This window comes from Diuraphis noxia, unplaced genomic scaffold (genome assembly GCF_037042655.1).
Source record: "Diuraphis noxia isolate RWA-SAM2 unplaced genomic scaffold, SU_Dnox_SAM2 contig0004, whole genome shotgun sequence".
Taxonomy (NCBI): Eukaryota; Metazoa; Arthropoda; class Insecta; order Hemiptera; family Aphididae; genus Diuraphis; species Diuraphis noxia.
Window position 1 is genome coordinate 37,259,363 of NW_028301714.1, and position 18,173 is coordinate 37,277,535.

Genomic DNA, 18,173 nt, shown 5'->3' on the forward strand with positions numbered 1-18,173 from the left:
TCAATTTGAATTATAAGCTTATTAATTTTGTCATTTCACTATTTACAGAGTTATTATTAAATAATAAATATACTTAGAAGTATGTCCATTGTTATGATATACTATATAATTTTGCTTAAAAAAATATTTATACTAAAAACTTGAAATAAGATTTTCACAGTAAATTTATTTATAAGCTTGTAACAAATCCAAATATTTCCATAATTTTTATCATTATTACAGTATAAATGTATAATCAGTATTCGATTATGTATCACAATTCTGGTGTGTTATAGGGTATTATAATTTTCCACTGATTTTAATTTTTGTGGCATTGTTTGCTATTTTTAGATTTATTGTTTATGTAGTTCATAATGGAATAATATGCGAGCTCCATCATAAGTATAATCAATGAAATTAACATCCCATAACCAAACAAAGTTATTGTTGGAAGTATTTCTTTGATAGATACGCTAGCATATTTCCTATTTATTTTCATGGTGTCACACATTGGTTTCTGTGGCGTCCATCGTTGAACTAATCTTTTTCTTATTCCAACCTCGTGTTGTTGTATTAACCTTTATATATTATAAACGTATTTACCAATATCAATTTTGAATTTTTTATAATCTTAGCACCTAAACAAAAACATACTTTTGTTTGAATACGTCTTTGTGACCAGATTTCTTAACTACTGGTATAGCTAAAACTGGTAATTTGAACAGTTGAATTTCATGTAACCCACATTTCTCTTCTTCTTTCCACTTTTTATTGATGATTTGATAAGCTGATGTTTTTTCAACCTATGCAAAATAAAAACAAACCAATTTTCTTCAATTTATACGCAAAGCTGATATAACATTAAATAAAATTTCAACCATAAATCCATGGAATTCAGTACGAATCCTTTCAATTCCCTTTGCTGCATCTGTAAACGAGTAGTTTTCATCATATGGTTTTATTTTTATATTATAAAGATTTCTTAATATTTCGTCGGTTGTTTCCTATAACACATTTGGTATTTTGAAATATTATAAGACCGTTAGATAAATTATTTCATATTATGAATAATAATAATAATTTAAAACATTATACAAATATATTACTTAATTAAACCTATTAAGCACGTTATGTATTTAATAAGAATAATAAAATTTGAATATAACGTGTGAAGTTTTATAATGCAATTAATATTTTATTTAACATTCATTGATAATAATGATCACATTGGTAAATTGTCGAATTTTAGTTCATGCTTACGTTAAAATAAGGTTTTGCGTATGTGGCAATCTGTATACTCATTGTCATTGATTTTTCATGAAGCAAATCTTTAACGTTGTTTATTGAAGAGCTTGTTGACTGAAATAGACTCACAATTGAAGCTGAGTACGCATTGAATAGGAAAAAAGTAGTTAGAAATAGCACAAAAACTACAATTTTTATAGAATTCAAAATCAAGACAATTGTATGGCCTGAAACAATTGTAAAGATTAAATCTTAAATCGTATATAGACAGATTTTAACGGGCTTGTATGTTGGGATGGTTATTCGTAGTTATACTAGTAAGTAGTAACTATTTGGTATAAAAATAATTTGCATAGAATTTTTTGTTATGGACAATTAGAAAGGGATTCATGGATATTAACAACATTTGATGTTTCAAATAATGTTTACCTTGTTGACAAAAAGCACCGTGAACTAATCCAATAATGTCCAACATAGTTAACGTTGGCCAGCGATTTGCTCTGAATTTATTTAATAACAGAAGAATTAAGACGAATCCGATAAGCATAAGTAAGATGATTAGCCATACTTCATATTTAAATGGTTTAATATGGATATTGGTGATACTGGATAACATAGGTTGTTTGAATAATATATTGCTCCTGTAATTAAATGATTTGTAAAATAATACTATATATTTTTTTTTTTATTTAGAACTTTCAATATACAACTATTATAGTTACTACTATAGTTATTTAAAACATTTTATTTTCTGTTACATAATTAGGTTTCTAATATAAATGGGAATATTCACAAATAAATGTATTTTTAACAACTAATCGAATAATTTAATTATTACCTCGCTAAATGTAAAAACCTGATATTGTTATGCAGATGGTTATTTATTGCTTAAAGTAAAACCATAAAAAACAATTATCGTCAATAACAATATTAATTATTATATATTACTTTAAAGAAACGGTCCCAACTGTAAAATCAACTGCTGTCATCCTATCGAGTCTCATTAGCGATCCAGCAGCTCCAAAATCACTTTCTTCTCTTTGCAAAATACCAATCAAACCGAAAAAAGAACCATTGCCGTACGACCAACCGTGATCATCGGTTATACTAATGGTGAACCTAAAAATTACAATTACAAGAATAAAAACAATTTATAAACAATTTATAAACAATTATTAAATAATATCATAGATTTACTTAAAGTTTAGTTGGTGAGCTAAAATTTGAATCATTGGATAATGCATGTAAGTGTATACATCCAAACCGGTAGTGGTTGTCTGATTGAAACTGACAAATTCAGATGGATTAAAAATCTGTGAGAAGTGTATTTATAATAATATTGTGCATGTATAAAAAAGTCACGAATAATGTATAGAAATTATTTTTGAAGTCATCATTACCACAGTAGTCGCTTTTAAAGTAGCTCCCCGAAAATCCATTCTTAGATCTAGCGAATCGTTTATTTCTATGTTATATTTTGACGCCAAACCAGTTTTAAAAACTCGAATCGTATCTATTTTACTTGCTCGGAATCCACTCCAAATCTCCCAAACGTCATTTCCGATTTCTTGAAACAAGAACAGACAAGAATCCGGTAAAACGTAGGATGTACCGAAGTATGTCTCAAAAACAAGCGAAGCAATCTTCGAGGTATCATTTGTATTTGAAATTGATTTTTGGTTAAACAATAACCAGTCGTTTTGTAAGTTGAATAATCGATCGTTTGATAACTAAACAATAATTATTAATAATCATCACATCAATGATAGTGAATTGACATAATGCCAACTTTCATTCGAGCTTTATATTGTTACTTTACCCATAAAGTTATAAAAACATTTACATGGTATTAAGATAAAGGAATTACTATATTATATTGATAGATATTTGTTTGTTTATCTTTAAACTGTCTTCAAATTAATTTAAATTTAACTTAATTTTGTATGCTGTTAAATTTAAATACCATTATTTTGTTCTTTTAATTGAATTCCTAGGTAATCAAAGAGCATTAACATTTTTATAAATGAAACACACAACTAGAGATAGGGAATTCTCGTGACTGCGTGGGAATTCATGGAAGGTTACCAATTATAACCCATTATAATGATAAATAATTTTTAATTTTAATTTAAAAAAAAAAAAAAACACTTTTAGGCGTAGGTACTTTTTAAAAGTGTAAAAACATAACAGTTTGTTTCCATTGGGACATGTAATATTATGTATCTGTACTAGTAATATAAATGATGTATTGGTGGAATTGGTTTGTCAAATTAATAAAAGTTCTGAATTTTTATTAAACAAGTCAAAAACAAACTAAGTCATAATACATATTTATAGCAATATTATAACAAAATAAACAATAATTTATTAATTTTAACCAGTTAAAGAATATAAAAAACAAGTTTATACTCTCAAAATTTAATATTGTTAATTAAATAGGTTTGATGAAAACAGGAATTACCGCAATATATAGTATTATATATATTATTTACTATTATCCGGGAATTCTCGGGAATGCCGAACTTCCACATAATTCAATTATGAATTAATATTCATAGTATTATATTTAATTAATGAATATTAATTTAATGTCTTCAAACTATATGTATATTATATTATATAAATATATATATATATATATATGGATAAAAAGTAAAAACCTTATTCAAGTAACTCAATGTCCCATCACAAGACAAATCAACTATAAATCCATGTCTATACCACGTGGCGTATGTCTGAAAGTCGAATAAACAAAAGCTCAACGATTTGTCGAATGCCGAAAATGTCTTTAATAGTTTTTCGTTTACATCTATCAAATAATATAATTGAATGATTTTGACGTGCCTTATTAAATATGATATTGTTTCACTCAAATGTGAATCACAGTCAATCTTTAGAATTTATGATTATAATTACCTGTTGGCCAGCATGTAGCAGCAGTAATAGTTTGGACATGTCTTTGGACAAAAAAGTTCGAAATAACTTTTATAAAGCTACTGTGTTCATCAAATTCGTCTTGATATGTAAATTTAATAATAAAAATAAAAAATATTATTATGTGAGTAATACTAATTTTGAGCATATTGTTTGTTAATCTCCAATTTTGATTCTAGTTATCATATAAGTTGTAATAAACCTTCTTTGCAAGTAGTTGACACTTGAATAATTGAGTATTTTGCTGTTTAACATTTCTACTTGTAAATATAATATCCCCGTCGATAATGTCCACAAAATTAATCTATTATAATATATAATAAATGACTGGCAAACAAAGAATCGTTATTTCATTTATTTGTTTTTGCATACTAGGTTAATTCAACATGATTGTTTTCAATTTACAAAAAACAGAATTGATTCGTGGAATCAAATGCTAAAATATTCTGTTTTTGTTTCAGTCTGTGTAATAAAGTACGACAGATGACTTCTAGCATTTGCATATTTATTTTGGGCAGTCAATTTCACATTTTTAATTGAATATGTGCTTGCATATATAGTTTTTTTCAGAGCTTTAAGCCCTCTGTCATAATATTAATATAATATTATTATAGTTAACACAAATTATTAGATTAGCCATCGATGGTTGTGTATGGATATGTAAACGGTCATATATCTAAATTTGGTTATCTACCATTATATTCTAGTTGTATTAAAATTATTTAAAAAATGTTGTGTGTGGTGCATTTTTGTGTACCTATGTAATGATGACGTCATAATTGATGAATATAATTTAAAATGTAAGATGCACAAACACAAGCATTTATTCTGTTATATTAAATATTTCCTTACAATATTGAAATTTATGAACGGAATTAATCCGTTTGAAAATATTATAAATGTGTATGGTGATTGTTAATTTTAGGAGTGCTATAATTTAGTTGGATTAATAGCGTGTAAAAAAAAAGTGATAGCAATATGGCTTTTTATAAATAGTATTTGGATATTGACTTGTTTATGTATTAATAATTGTGTTGTTTCAAATTCAAATCATTTCACTCTGTATTATAATACTACATTATACAGATCTCCACTTCTTACAAATAACATTAATTTATTGTTAATAATTAATATATTATATTGTTATCAACTTATTTATTTTATACATAATTAAATAACTTAACTATTACGAATTTGAGTATTATTATACACAGTTGTACAGACCAATAAACAGGGTGTCCCGTAAGGATATACCCATTAGCCGTAAAGAGGGGGATTCGCCGCTTGCATAAAAACCAGTTTTTAAACTAAAAAATTATTAAAAATCGTGAGAATAATGAAAATAAAATGCTGGAAGGTCAAAATATTCATATAAATAAACTCTATAAAATAGGTATCTTTATGTTTTTTCAAAAATTCAGAAATTAAAAAATATTTTTTTATCTTTTTTACAAGCATTTAATTAAATTAAAAAATAAAATACACGTAGCCCTAATCTATGTGAGTCCAATAAAAAAAAACAGATTTATGATATTGCAATGGGTAAATCCTCGTGGGACATTGTATAATAATTGAACACTATTTTCTACAGATATTAAAGTCACAGAATATTTTCTACTATACATAGTATTTGGGTAATATTAAATTTTTATAATCTATAATAGGTGTGCGATTTGGAAACACGTGCTATCGTAAGCCATTATCCGAGCTTAAGCGATAACAAAAATATTGACGAATTATTTCCAACGATTTTTAAATTGGCAACCGATAAAACGGGTAGTAGGATCCGGCAATTATGTCATTATAATATGACAATAATTATCATCAATATCATCATTGTCATAATATTAATATAAATATATATATTAGTATATATGTAATGTAGTAATTTTTGTTATTATATAAAATTTCTACCTATAGTAATAATTGGTTTTCGCTTTTTTTTCTACTTGCTTTTTTTTACTTGCTTTTTTTTCCTAAACTCCCTAAAAGGGGATGTAGTGGCGATCACGGGCGGCTTCGCTTGCTGGGTAGTTCACGCTGTTTGGAAAGAGAGACCGGTGGCCGCCGCCCCCACCCGGGCATGGCAGAAACCTACGAGTGCCCACTAGAAATTCTGCCAAATAGGCGTCTGAACTAAGCCTTCATACCTACTCATGGACATAGCGCCATACGAAAAAAAAATAAAAAATAACTCCTAAAAGATCATACATAATATATATACACTAAATTTTGTTAAGTCAGAATAAAAACTTACATATAAATTGTTATCGTTTCTTTTACATTTCAGTTTGATGAATATTAATAACACTTTTAACCAACAACACGATTTAATAGGGTTTATTTCTGATATTTTTAATTGATTAAACAATATAATTTCAACACAATACTATTTACGCTGTTGTATTTGTAGATTGCAGTTTATTAACAAGTGCGGTTTTTTTTCTATAGCATATTTTTAGTGTTTTGCAAACAAAAAATAACAGCTACGATATAAATACGTATACATTTTTTCAAATAGGCAGAGTCGTCTTAAATTGCTACTATAAAGTAATCATAAAAAATAAACATTATACTATATATTATATACTTAATTAATACAATTATAAACTATTTTTGACATTATTAGAACTACATTAATAACAAGAAAAAATCATTACACTATAAACTATAGCAGTTGACTGATACTACCATAATACATTATTAAATAATTTTAGTTTTATGTAGTCGTCTAAACTTATATAATACATACATTTAAAATACATCAAATACATATTTTTCAAATGCTGTGAACACAGTATATTATATACTGTATATAAGTATACAAGGATGTAAATGGGGGACGAAACTATAGTAAGTATAACTAGGTACATAGCAAATACATTAGAATTTGACCAATCTAAATATGTACCTAAATTTTTTTGATTAATATTTACTAGGAGGCTATAAACTACAAAATGTATCTTATATTTTACTAAAAAAAAAATATAATTTAAAAAGGTCAACAAAAATTTTAATCTAAGATCGTTAAATAGAAAGTTTTTTAAAAATGTTATAAGGTATTCATATCTTAATATTTAAAAAAATATATCAAACAATTTAATATTTTACTAAATATACACAGATAGAAAAATAAATTTTATTTAGCACGAATTGGTGTTAAATTAACTAATATGGCGTGTAGATTTTCACTTAGTAGCTTGGTGTTGATTGAACATAAGGCGTTTATTAAAAATAAGTTGTTTTAAAGGTAGTAATTTTTAATTATTTTAGAGTTAATTCAACATCTATAACTGTTTTACAATTACGCCAATTATAAATCATTATAATTTCACTGATTGTCAAAATAACATGTAAATATGTAATATAAAAATTTAAAAAATATTTTATTGTGTTCAAAATAACTTGTATGCGATATTAATAGCAGTCGTCGGAGTGTTGAGTTAACAAAAAGCAATCTTAAAAACATTGTAATTCTTTAGAAAAATTTAATGAGTTTTTTTCTCACTTAACGCGGCTGGAACATGAAACCACCATCCTCATTAAGTACCTAACAAATTTCCAACCTACATCCCTAGGCGTTATACCATTAGACTTCCTTTCGGGATTATACATCGTATGAAAAATATACTATTTAAACAAGTCATCGTGGACAATGAATTGTATTTCATTATTGAAAGTTTTGAATAGAGCCCGAAAAAACAATCATTCTCACAAACTTTGCATATTCCCAATTTTTAGTTACAAGGGGATTTTTCCAGTCACAAAAGATATATTTATGAAAATACAAACGACAAAGATTGAACATTTTATATTGATATATTATTATGACGGAAATGTCAGTAGTTTATTAATTCATAGGTCATACAATAAAACATAATCCTGTATATGGATAATATATTGAAATACTATTATTGAATACGCGTAGTTCAAAAACTATCGCTTATTATACATAAAACGAAAAATATTGAAATAAGAATTGAGCTTTAGATCTTCACTTCGGCAAGTATAAGTATTGTATGCAATTTCAAAAAAAAGTATTATTATCGAAATACACAATCCAAACCCATATATCTGAAGCATAGGGTATATTTCTTTTATAGAAACGCTGACAAACTGATTGGCTCGGTTTGAAGAATCACACATTGGCTTTGCAGGTACCCATCGTCTGATGATTCGATTTTTAAGTCCAACTTCTTGTTGTTGTATTAATCTTAAATTTCATTATTATTAGTTATAATCTTATTATATGCTTATATTATAATGTGAAAATAAAATAAAAAAGCGAGACAGTAGGTATCGCTCTGCTGTACATTAGGTGGTGGGGTGGACCTCTGACTAGGGTAGGTTAGATTTGAATGCAATGATAGGCATCATTGTATACGAAAAACGATTCTGAACGGAGATGATTTGTCAGTCTAGGATATATTATATTTAAATATTTAAATATTGTCATATATTCTATTTTGAAACAAATATTTTATTTTTCAATTAGGACGCATTTTGCATAAGGCATGGTTAATCAATTTTTCCAAAAACGCATGTAGTTTATAGTTATCATAATTCATAATACCTTATATTATCATAGAAATACATATTATACCTGGTTTGAGGATAAATCGTTATCGTTACGTTATTACGTAAAAATTTTAAAATTCAAACGCACTTAAAATTTTTCCTATAATGATGCTTCGAGTATTCTCCATAACTACCTGAAGGAAAACTTATGGAAAACTTAGTGTTGTATTTTTAATTCTTAGTTATAAACACAAAAAATTTTATGATTTTTCAACTTCAAAATTACTTGCAAATTTTCGCGTTTTCGATAGATTTCGTAAAAATTTGAACTATAAACGCTTATAAAAAAAAATTATGACACGATTTTTAATTTTTTTTAGCTACAATAAGAACAACTCATAAGGAACCATGTATTAAATTTTCAAGTTTTTTTGGTCGTCCGACATTTTTTTACCGGCACTTAAAAAAAAATTTTTTGTGGTCTATAAGTTACTCAAAAAAAGTCAAAACATTTGAAAATTAATCTGTATATAGATATCAAAAACATTTGGTGAAAATTTCAAGTATTTATACTTTATAGTGATCAGTTTTTGAATTACAACCTTATAAAAAAATCGATTTGTTCGAAAACTAGTTTTGCGTAAAAATTCTCGTTTTTCTGTCATTTTTTTTTCTCGATTTTTTTGAAAACTGTTGGAAATTGTTAACTTTTGACCTCTATAATGCACCAAGGATATTCACTTTTACATCGGAAACCACCCCCAAAGTTTGAAATTGAAGCATTATTTCGACTAGTTATGCTGTACACAGATACAAAAAAACACACACATCATTGTAAAATCAATACATTCATCACTTCGTTCAGAATCTAAAATGTAATTTACGTCTATATAAAATAAAGTATGAATAATGTAGCATATAATAATGTTTCAGTTTAAACTTTACTATTGATATAAAAAAAAAGGACAATTAAAAACACTGGTAGTTTTATAACTTACTTTTGTTTTATAATATCTTTATACCCAGATCTTTTAACCACCGCTAATGCGAGGATTGGCAATTTGAAAAGTTGAATTTCCGATATACCACATTTTTCTTCTTCTCGCCACAATTGACTAATTAACTTGTACGCTGATACAAAATCAATCTTGAAACGATAATATTATGTTAAACATATTCAAGTACGTTTCAGACTTACACCTTGTTGTATTGTAATATGACTCAACTGACCATACATGCATGAAACTCTTTTCGAATTCTAGCAATGCCTGCAGAAGCTGTGATGAACTTTTGCGTTCCGTAAGGTTTCATTTTTGTATTATAAAGTTTCCGTAAGAGTGGATCGTCCGTTTCCTAAATAATAAAACTACGCTCATAAAAATACACAGACATGCATTTTAGGTAAAATGTATTTAAATATTTAAATGACTAAAAACAACATAAAATGCATTACATTTTAAATCTAAAAGTGTAATCGCGTATAGATTTATAATTTTAAAAATATATAGTTACTATACTCTAGTTTTAAGAGTGGGTTGATGATGAGGGGATGCAAGAGGTAATGTAAGATCAAATTAAATAAATATTTTATCATTCAGAATTTAATATAGTCCCATAATTGTATATGAAATAATGTTAGAGGAAGAAATCTAGACAAATGATAAACATAGGTACTGATGTAATATTATATTTAACATAATATATTATTACATCATAACAATTGATTCTTAAATAATAAATAAAATTACGTAACCATTGTCAAATTATTTATTTTTAATTGCCTACTCTGAAAATTTGATTACCTACGTCACACCACACCCTCTGTTATGCATAAATCGTAGAGCAAAGTTGAGTATGATCTATTGTGCACTAACGTTAAAACAAGTAAAATAAAATTTCGTATTTAGATTGGTAATGACTTGAATCAACTTAATACTTATTTTTCATTTTAGCATGAAATTCATCAAGACATGCAAAATCGTTAAATGCACGGATCTGACTGTCACAGTCAGTATAAAATATGTATTAGGTATATGGATTATATTATATAACCAGATGGTGTACTTGAAGTGTCATACCCAGTGGCGGGAGGCTATGGGGCATCAGTGAAAAATGCAAATCATGATATTTCTGAAAATGGTTTTGAAGAAACATTTTGAGTATTATCGATTATTCATACAGATTGTTACTGTTACGGGATAATACAAACTATTATCTTCGTAAAACGTAACATACTTACACCGAAGTAAACATCATTGTACGGGTTGTCTTGTGCGCTAAACGTCATCGAAGATTCCACCAAATCATTAATGGTCCTTATCGAATTGCTAGGCGACTGAAGCAATGCAACAATGCTGGCAGAGTACGACGTAAACAGAAACACCGCAGTCAAAAACAGCACGAAAATGGCGACCCGAATGGACCCCGAGTTCAGATTCATTGTGTAGCCTGTCAAAAAAAGAGAAAATTCAATATTGTGTGTATGATAATATTGTGTAATATTAACATATACCATATACCATAAACCTAACCTAACCTTATTATTTTCACATGGCGTTTCGAGTGATGAGATCCACAGATAATTAATAGAGCGCGTGGGAAGATGGAGCGTCAAATTGGATAACCGTCACTTAATCTATATTATATGGGATATGTTTTGTGTTAATTATTGTCATGCTCGTGATTTTAATGAACCGTGTTTTTTATATCTTTGAAAAATAATCTTATCTGGGATTTTGTGGTTTAACGTGCCACTTACACATTAAGAGACCTGTATGGCTGTGTACATATATAATAACACTAATTAAAAAATCCTTTACATAAACGGGTATATATTGTGTGAGGTAATAGCCACCTGGCGTCACTGTCTGGAACACGGAAAATTTCATCACTGTCAAATATGTCATCCTGTAAGGACCCCCTAGGATTATTGCAGTAGCCTAATGTATATAATTACACGTCTAAATGGTCGGGTTATAATAGCATACCTTGTTGGCAAATCGCCCCATGTACGATTGTAACCGATTCTAATACGTTTAGCGTCTCTTTTTCGTCCTGCTTGAACTTTCGAGTCGTTCTGGACAAAAACACGATGAGGATCGTGAATCCAATAAATGTAAAAAGCGTCACCATCCACACCTCGAACTTGAACGGTAGAACGCAAATATTGTGGACACTAGATAGTGGTGGTTGTTTGAATAACGCCGCCGCTCTTAAATAAAAAAAAATAAACATTAGCAATATAAAATCTTGGTTTTTTATACGAATGTTGTAAAATTGTTGAGACGCTTAGATTATAACCATCAAACTCTTACTGTCTATAAAACGTCCCTACGGTGTAGTCAATCACGGTCATTCGATCGTTTCTCATGAATGCACCGATGCCACTGAAATCGCATTCTTCTCTTTGTAATTGACCCGTCAGCCCACTAAACGATAAGTTTCCCATATCCCAGCCAAAACTATTGACTATATCTAGATGTATTCTATATACATTAATAAAATATAATATTTGTATTCATTAACACTATTCTAGTATAATATTATACCTATTGTATACATATGTGTTTTGTTCATAATTTCAATCAATTTATAAAATATTAAAGAGTGACGCATTTTGATTTTTAAATGATAAATATTTAAACACTTTTAACATTAAATATTAAAAAAATATATTTTTAATCGCACATTTGTATATATATATATATACGTATATAGTTATAATAAATAATGGTTTCAAAATTTGTTGATCATTTTAATGAAAATAACTAAGTAAAGTAAAAGTGTGAGGTTATATTATATTAGTTAAATCAAGTCATCAACATAAAAAAGTTAAATTTATTTTTATTTTTTTATTTAACTTAAAGTTAAATTATAATGATTGTTAATAGTTAACATACAACCACTAACATCTTATGCTTTAAGTTGTTGTTGAAACATAATGTTTTCAGAAAATGATTGTTTATTTTCAATTTTATATTACAAATTTTGCTTACTTAAAATTAAGTTGATCTTGTAGTATCACGTTCAAATCGTAGTGCATATGAGCGAATGTGTCTAAATCGGTGTCGGCAAATGGATAGAACCCTTTGAATTTGTTTGGTTCCGAGATCTGACGAAAAATTGTGACACAATAATTTAATGATAAAATCAGTGATTGTGGCTTATGCGGTTAAATTGTCCCTCCCCGAAATGTCTGAGAAGTGATTTAATGTAAATGTTTTAAATGAAAATTTGTTTTATTATTTTATTATTTCAATTTTTATTATTATTTGTTAACAACCCATTGTAATATGATTTATTTTTACATCTAAAGTTTTAAATGCAAAATATTTATTACTAAAGTCATTTCATAAAAACTTATGAAAATAATTTTATTTATATGAAATAAAACAAGCTTAATACTTGTTTTGGCTTTACTTGTAATCCGTAACAAAAAAAAAAACCCTAATGGACTGTATAATAATTGTAATCTTCATATATTGAATAATAATTTATAATAATATTTGAATAATAATTAATACACGAATACTTAGGGCCATTCTTACAATGCTCGGTTAGTGCCTGATAACACTAACCGGAAGAATTTATCATGAGTTAACCGATAGAATTCTACCGGTTAGTCTTAACCGACACTTAACCGGAGATTGTAAGAACGGGTCTTAATGTCACTATTGAGGAAACTGTCACGGTATTGTCACCGACGTAACGTTGAATTACTACTAACTACTGAGACCCATGCCTGTTATACCCAACCCTCGGCGATATTGATAACGATTATGGATTAGATAATACACATTACATAATATTATTGTACATTGAACAGTACTGTCAGGGAAATCGAACAGTAAATTGCTGGTATACGAGTACCATTCCAAATAGAAAAATGTAATTTTTTTTTTTCAAAGATTAACTATCCTTATATGATATGTTAATAGTACAGAGTTTTATAGTTAAAAAAAAAAACAAAACAAAAAAGTGTGATAAGTATGATGAACACTAACATCATAATCTTCTTTATTATGGGTGGTAGGTAACTATGTAGGTAGATATTCATTTCTCCTATTTACTTTTATAAGTGATGTTTTTATGTTTGATATGTATTCTATTTAATCTATAAATTTTAATAACAAGCCATAATACAAAATCTACTCACCACGGTAGTCGCCTTTAATGTGATACCTCGAAGGTTGGACTTGAACAAGATGGAGTCATTTTTTTCAAAGTAAAGTCCATCGCTCGTCACCACCCCATGAATGTTGACTTGAATTTTTTCCATTTTACCAACTTTGAAACCCTCCCATATTTCCCAACCACTGATAGTGTCGATAAACAGGAACACGTTGGATTCAGGTAAAATGTATGCTTCATTTAAATGCATTTCGAACGTCTCGAGCGCAATCGCTGATGTGTCCAACACGTGACTTTCGTTTCGCCGTGAGTTTATTAGTACCCAATCATTTTGCATATTAAAAAGTCTGTGTTTCGAAGCCTGTGAGTGTATTAGACATATTATTATTTATAGATAGGTCGCTAATATGATTCAATTACTTATTATTTCAATTTTAATATGGTTTATATTGATGTGAATGGACTTCCCTCAGTCTGTGATATAATTTTATAAAAATAATCATCGTTCTCATTAAGCGTATGAATAAAATAATCAAAAGCGACTTTTGACATAATGAGCGTTTAAACGGAAATTAAAAATTGCAACGTAAAATGTGCATATTATTGTATTGTATATAATATAGTGCATTCGGACGTTGACAGGACTGCTATAATGGCATTTACGTGACTCTTAAAAATAATATGAAACTTATGGTATTAATGTATTATTATTTATTGTTATTTCATATATCAAATAAGTACTAACATAATATTATATTATAATTTCATTGATTTAATATTTCTAAATGCGTTGAAACATCCTGTTTAAAAAAAATGTACCTAGGTACTGTAAACTACACCGGCCATTGATTCCGTCGAATACTTTTCTATATAATATAGATAATATGAACTTATACCTATAAATATGTATAGATTTTTTCAGCTACTCATATTTTTCATTACTGGTAAAGTGGTAACCATCGAGAGGCGTATAGAGGTATTTTGTGAGCATATGTATACAACTTTGAGCAACAGACCAACTATAATATCCATAATTTTAAATATTTAAATATTATATTATTTATATTTGATTAAATGATTTCCAAAATTGATAAGTAGTATTGGTGTAAGCAAGTAACCGACGGTGAAGTAGATAAAATGAAAAATAGGCGATGTATACGTTACGACGAAATGCTAAAATGCTAAACATACATCTCGACTATTCGTCGTTAAGGAAAGCCGATAAAAAGTAAGCGATAGACGGTGGTTATTGGCTATATGGCACTCGTACGGTGCTATAAAACGACGATGAAGTTATAATGTCATAATATAATATAACAGCAAAATTGTATACCATCCGAAATAGCGTGGTCGAGATTTGAACACATGCCACGTCGACCAGAATACCGTATCTGTACCATGTGTCGTGTACTGGAATCACAGACGGATGGAAATTCAGCGATATGTCAGCCGCCGATAGAGCAAATAGTAGTCGATTGTTTGCGTCTGCAGGAAAACGTCATGCACACATTAATTTACATGAGTGTGATAATAGATTTTCAAAAACGACAGTGGCTAAAAAACAAACATAAAAAATTGCACCTGTCGGCCAGCATGTAGTAGCCGTTACAGTTTGCACGTGTTTGTGCACAAAAACTCTGGTCAACGCATTTATCAAGCCATCGTATTCCATCGACGTCTTAAATGCTGTCGCCACAAAACATAACCATAATACCATGGGATTTTGCATTTCTAACGATTGATGCAAACAAATGAAAATTGTTTCGAACTCTCAACTCGATTTATACACGAACAGCACACTTTATTAGTCAAATAATAATGCGGGACTATCACGAAAATATTAACTTTATTTCAGGAGAATGGGGAAGTCGAGTCACGAGTCGCGTGTGTTTTTTTTTTTTGGTTCACCTGAAACAAAATATAGGTATTTAGTCAATATTTAATTTAGATGTATCGAAATGCAGGGCAGATAACATATTTATGACACATATTATATCAAAGGTACGCTTAAAAAAGTAACGTGTACGATATTTTATGAATATAAATATTACATTTTTATTTATTTTATGAATTGTAGATATCATATTACATTGTTCTGTGTTATTATTTAGGAGCATTTTGTTGAAACGGTCAATTATTAAAAAATTATGGTGGTATATATATATATATATATATATATATATATATACAGGTAGGTATTATTGAGTTAATATTAGCTTGATACAAGAATTTTTTTTGTCAAACGAAATTTTCTTTTGATGTGACTTATTTACAATTTAAATTCCAGGAAACTGGATTTAGTTTAATTTTAGATTCTGAGCGGAACGAGGAATATATTGATTTTACCATGATGTGTTTTTTTTTTTGTGTCTGTCATCACGTTTTGGGGAAGTAAAAATGCTTAGATTTTCGACTTCAGTACCTTGTTAGATCAGAAAGTGGATCTAGTTGGTATTTGGGAGGTCAAAAATAAAAATTCTCAATATTTTTCTAAATAATCGGGATAAATAGACTAAAAATTAAGGAAAAACAGGAATTTTTACGCACAATCAGTTTTCGACAAAATCGATTTTGGATTTTGATGTAACTTAAAAAAAGGATCATATAGATGCTTGAAATTTTCACCGAATGCTTTTATAAGTACATTCTATCCACCATACAATTTTCAAACAAATTTGACTAAAGTTGATGTATTTATATGCATTTTAGACAATTTTCGATAATTATTAGTTTTGTTTAAATTAATATCGAATAAAAAATTATTTGTTGGGTAGAAAGCTTGAAAATGTAATACAAGGTTCCTAAAAAATTGTAAAAATAGCAGTTGAAAATAAAAATAAAAGAAATACATAATTACAATTTTTTTTGTTATAACTTATAAGCATTCAAAGTTTAAATTTTGGTAAACTACGTAAAAATCATGAAAATTTGCAAATTACATTAAGCTAGAAATTCAAAAAAAAAATTCTAAATTTATTACAAGATTTCTTACAAGTTTTTCCACCTTTATCATAAGAAAAATACCCACCAGAAAGTCAAATTAAGTTTTTATGAGCGTTTGAAATTTAAATTTTTACAACATTGGATTTTTACTAGATTTCTCATTTAGCGATTTTTTTTATTTTGGTGTAACTCTAAAACAAATGACCGAAAATCCTTGAAATTTTCACTAAATGTTTATATAAAAATTTTCAAAATATTTTAATTAGTTTTGAGCTGTTTAATGACATTTTAATTTTTTGACTTTTTTAGTTTTTTTTTTTTTCTATTAATTTCAATAATATTTTATTGGTTATGTTAGAGGTTCTCAAAGTGTGGGGCTTGACCCTCCAGGGGGGCGCAAAAGCTTTACAGGGAGGGCGCAAGACAATTTTAAAAATCAACATTGCATTGGTAGAAAAAATAATTTTTAATTTAATTAAAAATGGCCTATTAATTAAAATATTTTATAAAAAATACATTTTATTTTAAAATAAATTTATAATATTAATATTAATATCAATATTTGTTTTTTGTTTATAACATTTTTTTACTCTAAATATGACTATTAAAATTATTTTTATGAGGGGGGGCTCAGGTCTGGGGTTAACTAAAAAGGGGGGCCTGGCCTGAAAAGTTTGAGAACCTCTGAGTTATGTCAATAACCTTCAAAATTTAATATAAGGCTTCCAACATTTTGTTTCAATAGCAGTTGAAAATAAATTAAAAATAGATAGGCACGTTTTTCTTATAAGAATTTAAAGTTCAAATTTTTACTAAATATGTAAAAATAATGGCATTGTTCAAATTATCTTAGATAGAAATTCATAAAAAAATATTTTTTTAAATCTAAGATTTGAAAATTTAATTCAAGATTCCTTATAAGTTTGTCTACTTCTATAAAAAAATATCCACTGGAAAATCAAATATTTTAATAAGTATTAATAATCTATAATATATCCTAGACTGATAAACCGTCTCAGCTCAGAATCGTTTTTTGTATACAATGATAATATAATATCATTGGATTAAAAATAAATTCCGAGCGATATCCACTCTCCCACTTTATAATTATTAAATGACAATCCAAGTGCCACTAATGAGTACCTATTAAAGAGCTTCTTACTCATGCATTATCTGTATCAGTAATCTTTCACTCATTCATATATTTTTATGCGAAATATATCATTCTATATAAATTAATATTACTTATAAACAATAATATTATATAATATAAATATGTTTTTATTATTTTATTATTATTAATTGATGGAAAATACACACGATTCCTGTATGTTGTGTTGCCTAAACTAACGGAGTTTTGAATTATTTAATGTAATTTTCAACATAATTTAATTATTTAAATATATTATTATTATAAATAATTA

General features: G+C 27.6%; 2 protein-coding genes across 2 annotated transcripts; both read right to left on the minus strand.

Moving 5' to 3' along the window:
* Positions 1–298: 298 nt before the first annotated feature.
* On the minus strand, positions 299–4,179 carry LOC149056021 (ionotropic receptor 84a-like). The gene is made up of 9 exons (XM_089226989.1): positions 4,141–4,179; positions 2,625–2,954; positions 2,422–2,537; positions 2,173–2,343; positions 1,654–1,865; positions 1,240–1,451; positions 858–983; positions 634–782; positions 299–557 (listed from the first exon to the last, which is right to left on the minus strand). Exons 1-9 carry the CDS (start codon positions 4,177–4,179, stop codon positions 299–301), a joined length of 1,614 nt encoding a protein of 537 aa, XP_089083115.1.
* A 2,858-nt stretch (positions 4,180–7,037) lies between these two features.
* LOC107171874 (ionotropic receptor 84a-like) lies at positions 7,038–15,623 on the minus strand. Its single transcript, XM_089226551.1, has 10 exons — positions 15,388–15,623; positions 15,140–15,291; positions 13,832–14,167; positions 12,672–12,787; positions 11,991–12,161; positions 11,664–11,887; positions 10,916–11,124; positions 9,907–10,029; positions 9,675–9,823; positions 7,038–8,371 (listed from the first exon to the last, which is right to left on the minus strand). Exons 1-10 carry the CDS (start codon positions 15,533–15,535, stop codon positions 8,095–8,097), a joined length of 1,905 nt encoding a protein of 634 aa, XP_089082677.1. The 5' UTR covers positions 15,536–15,623; the 3' UTR covers positions 7,038–8,094.
* Positions 15,624–18,173: the final 2,550 nt, after the last annotated feature.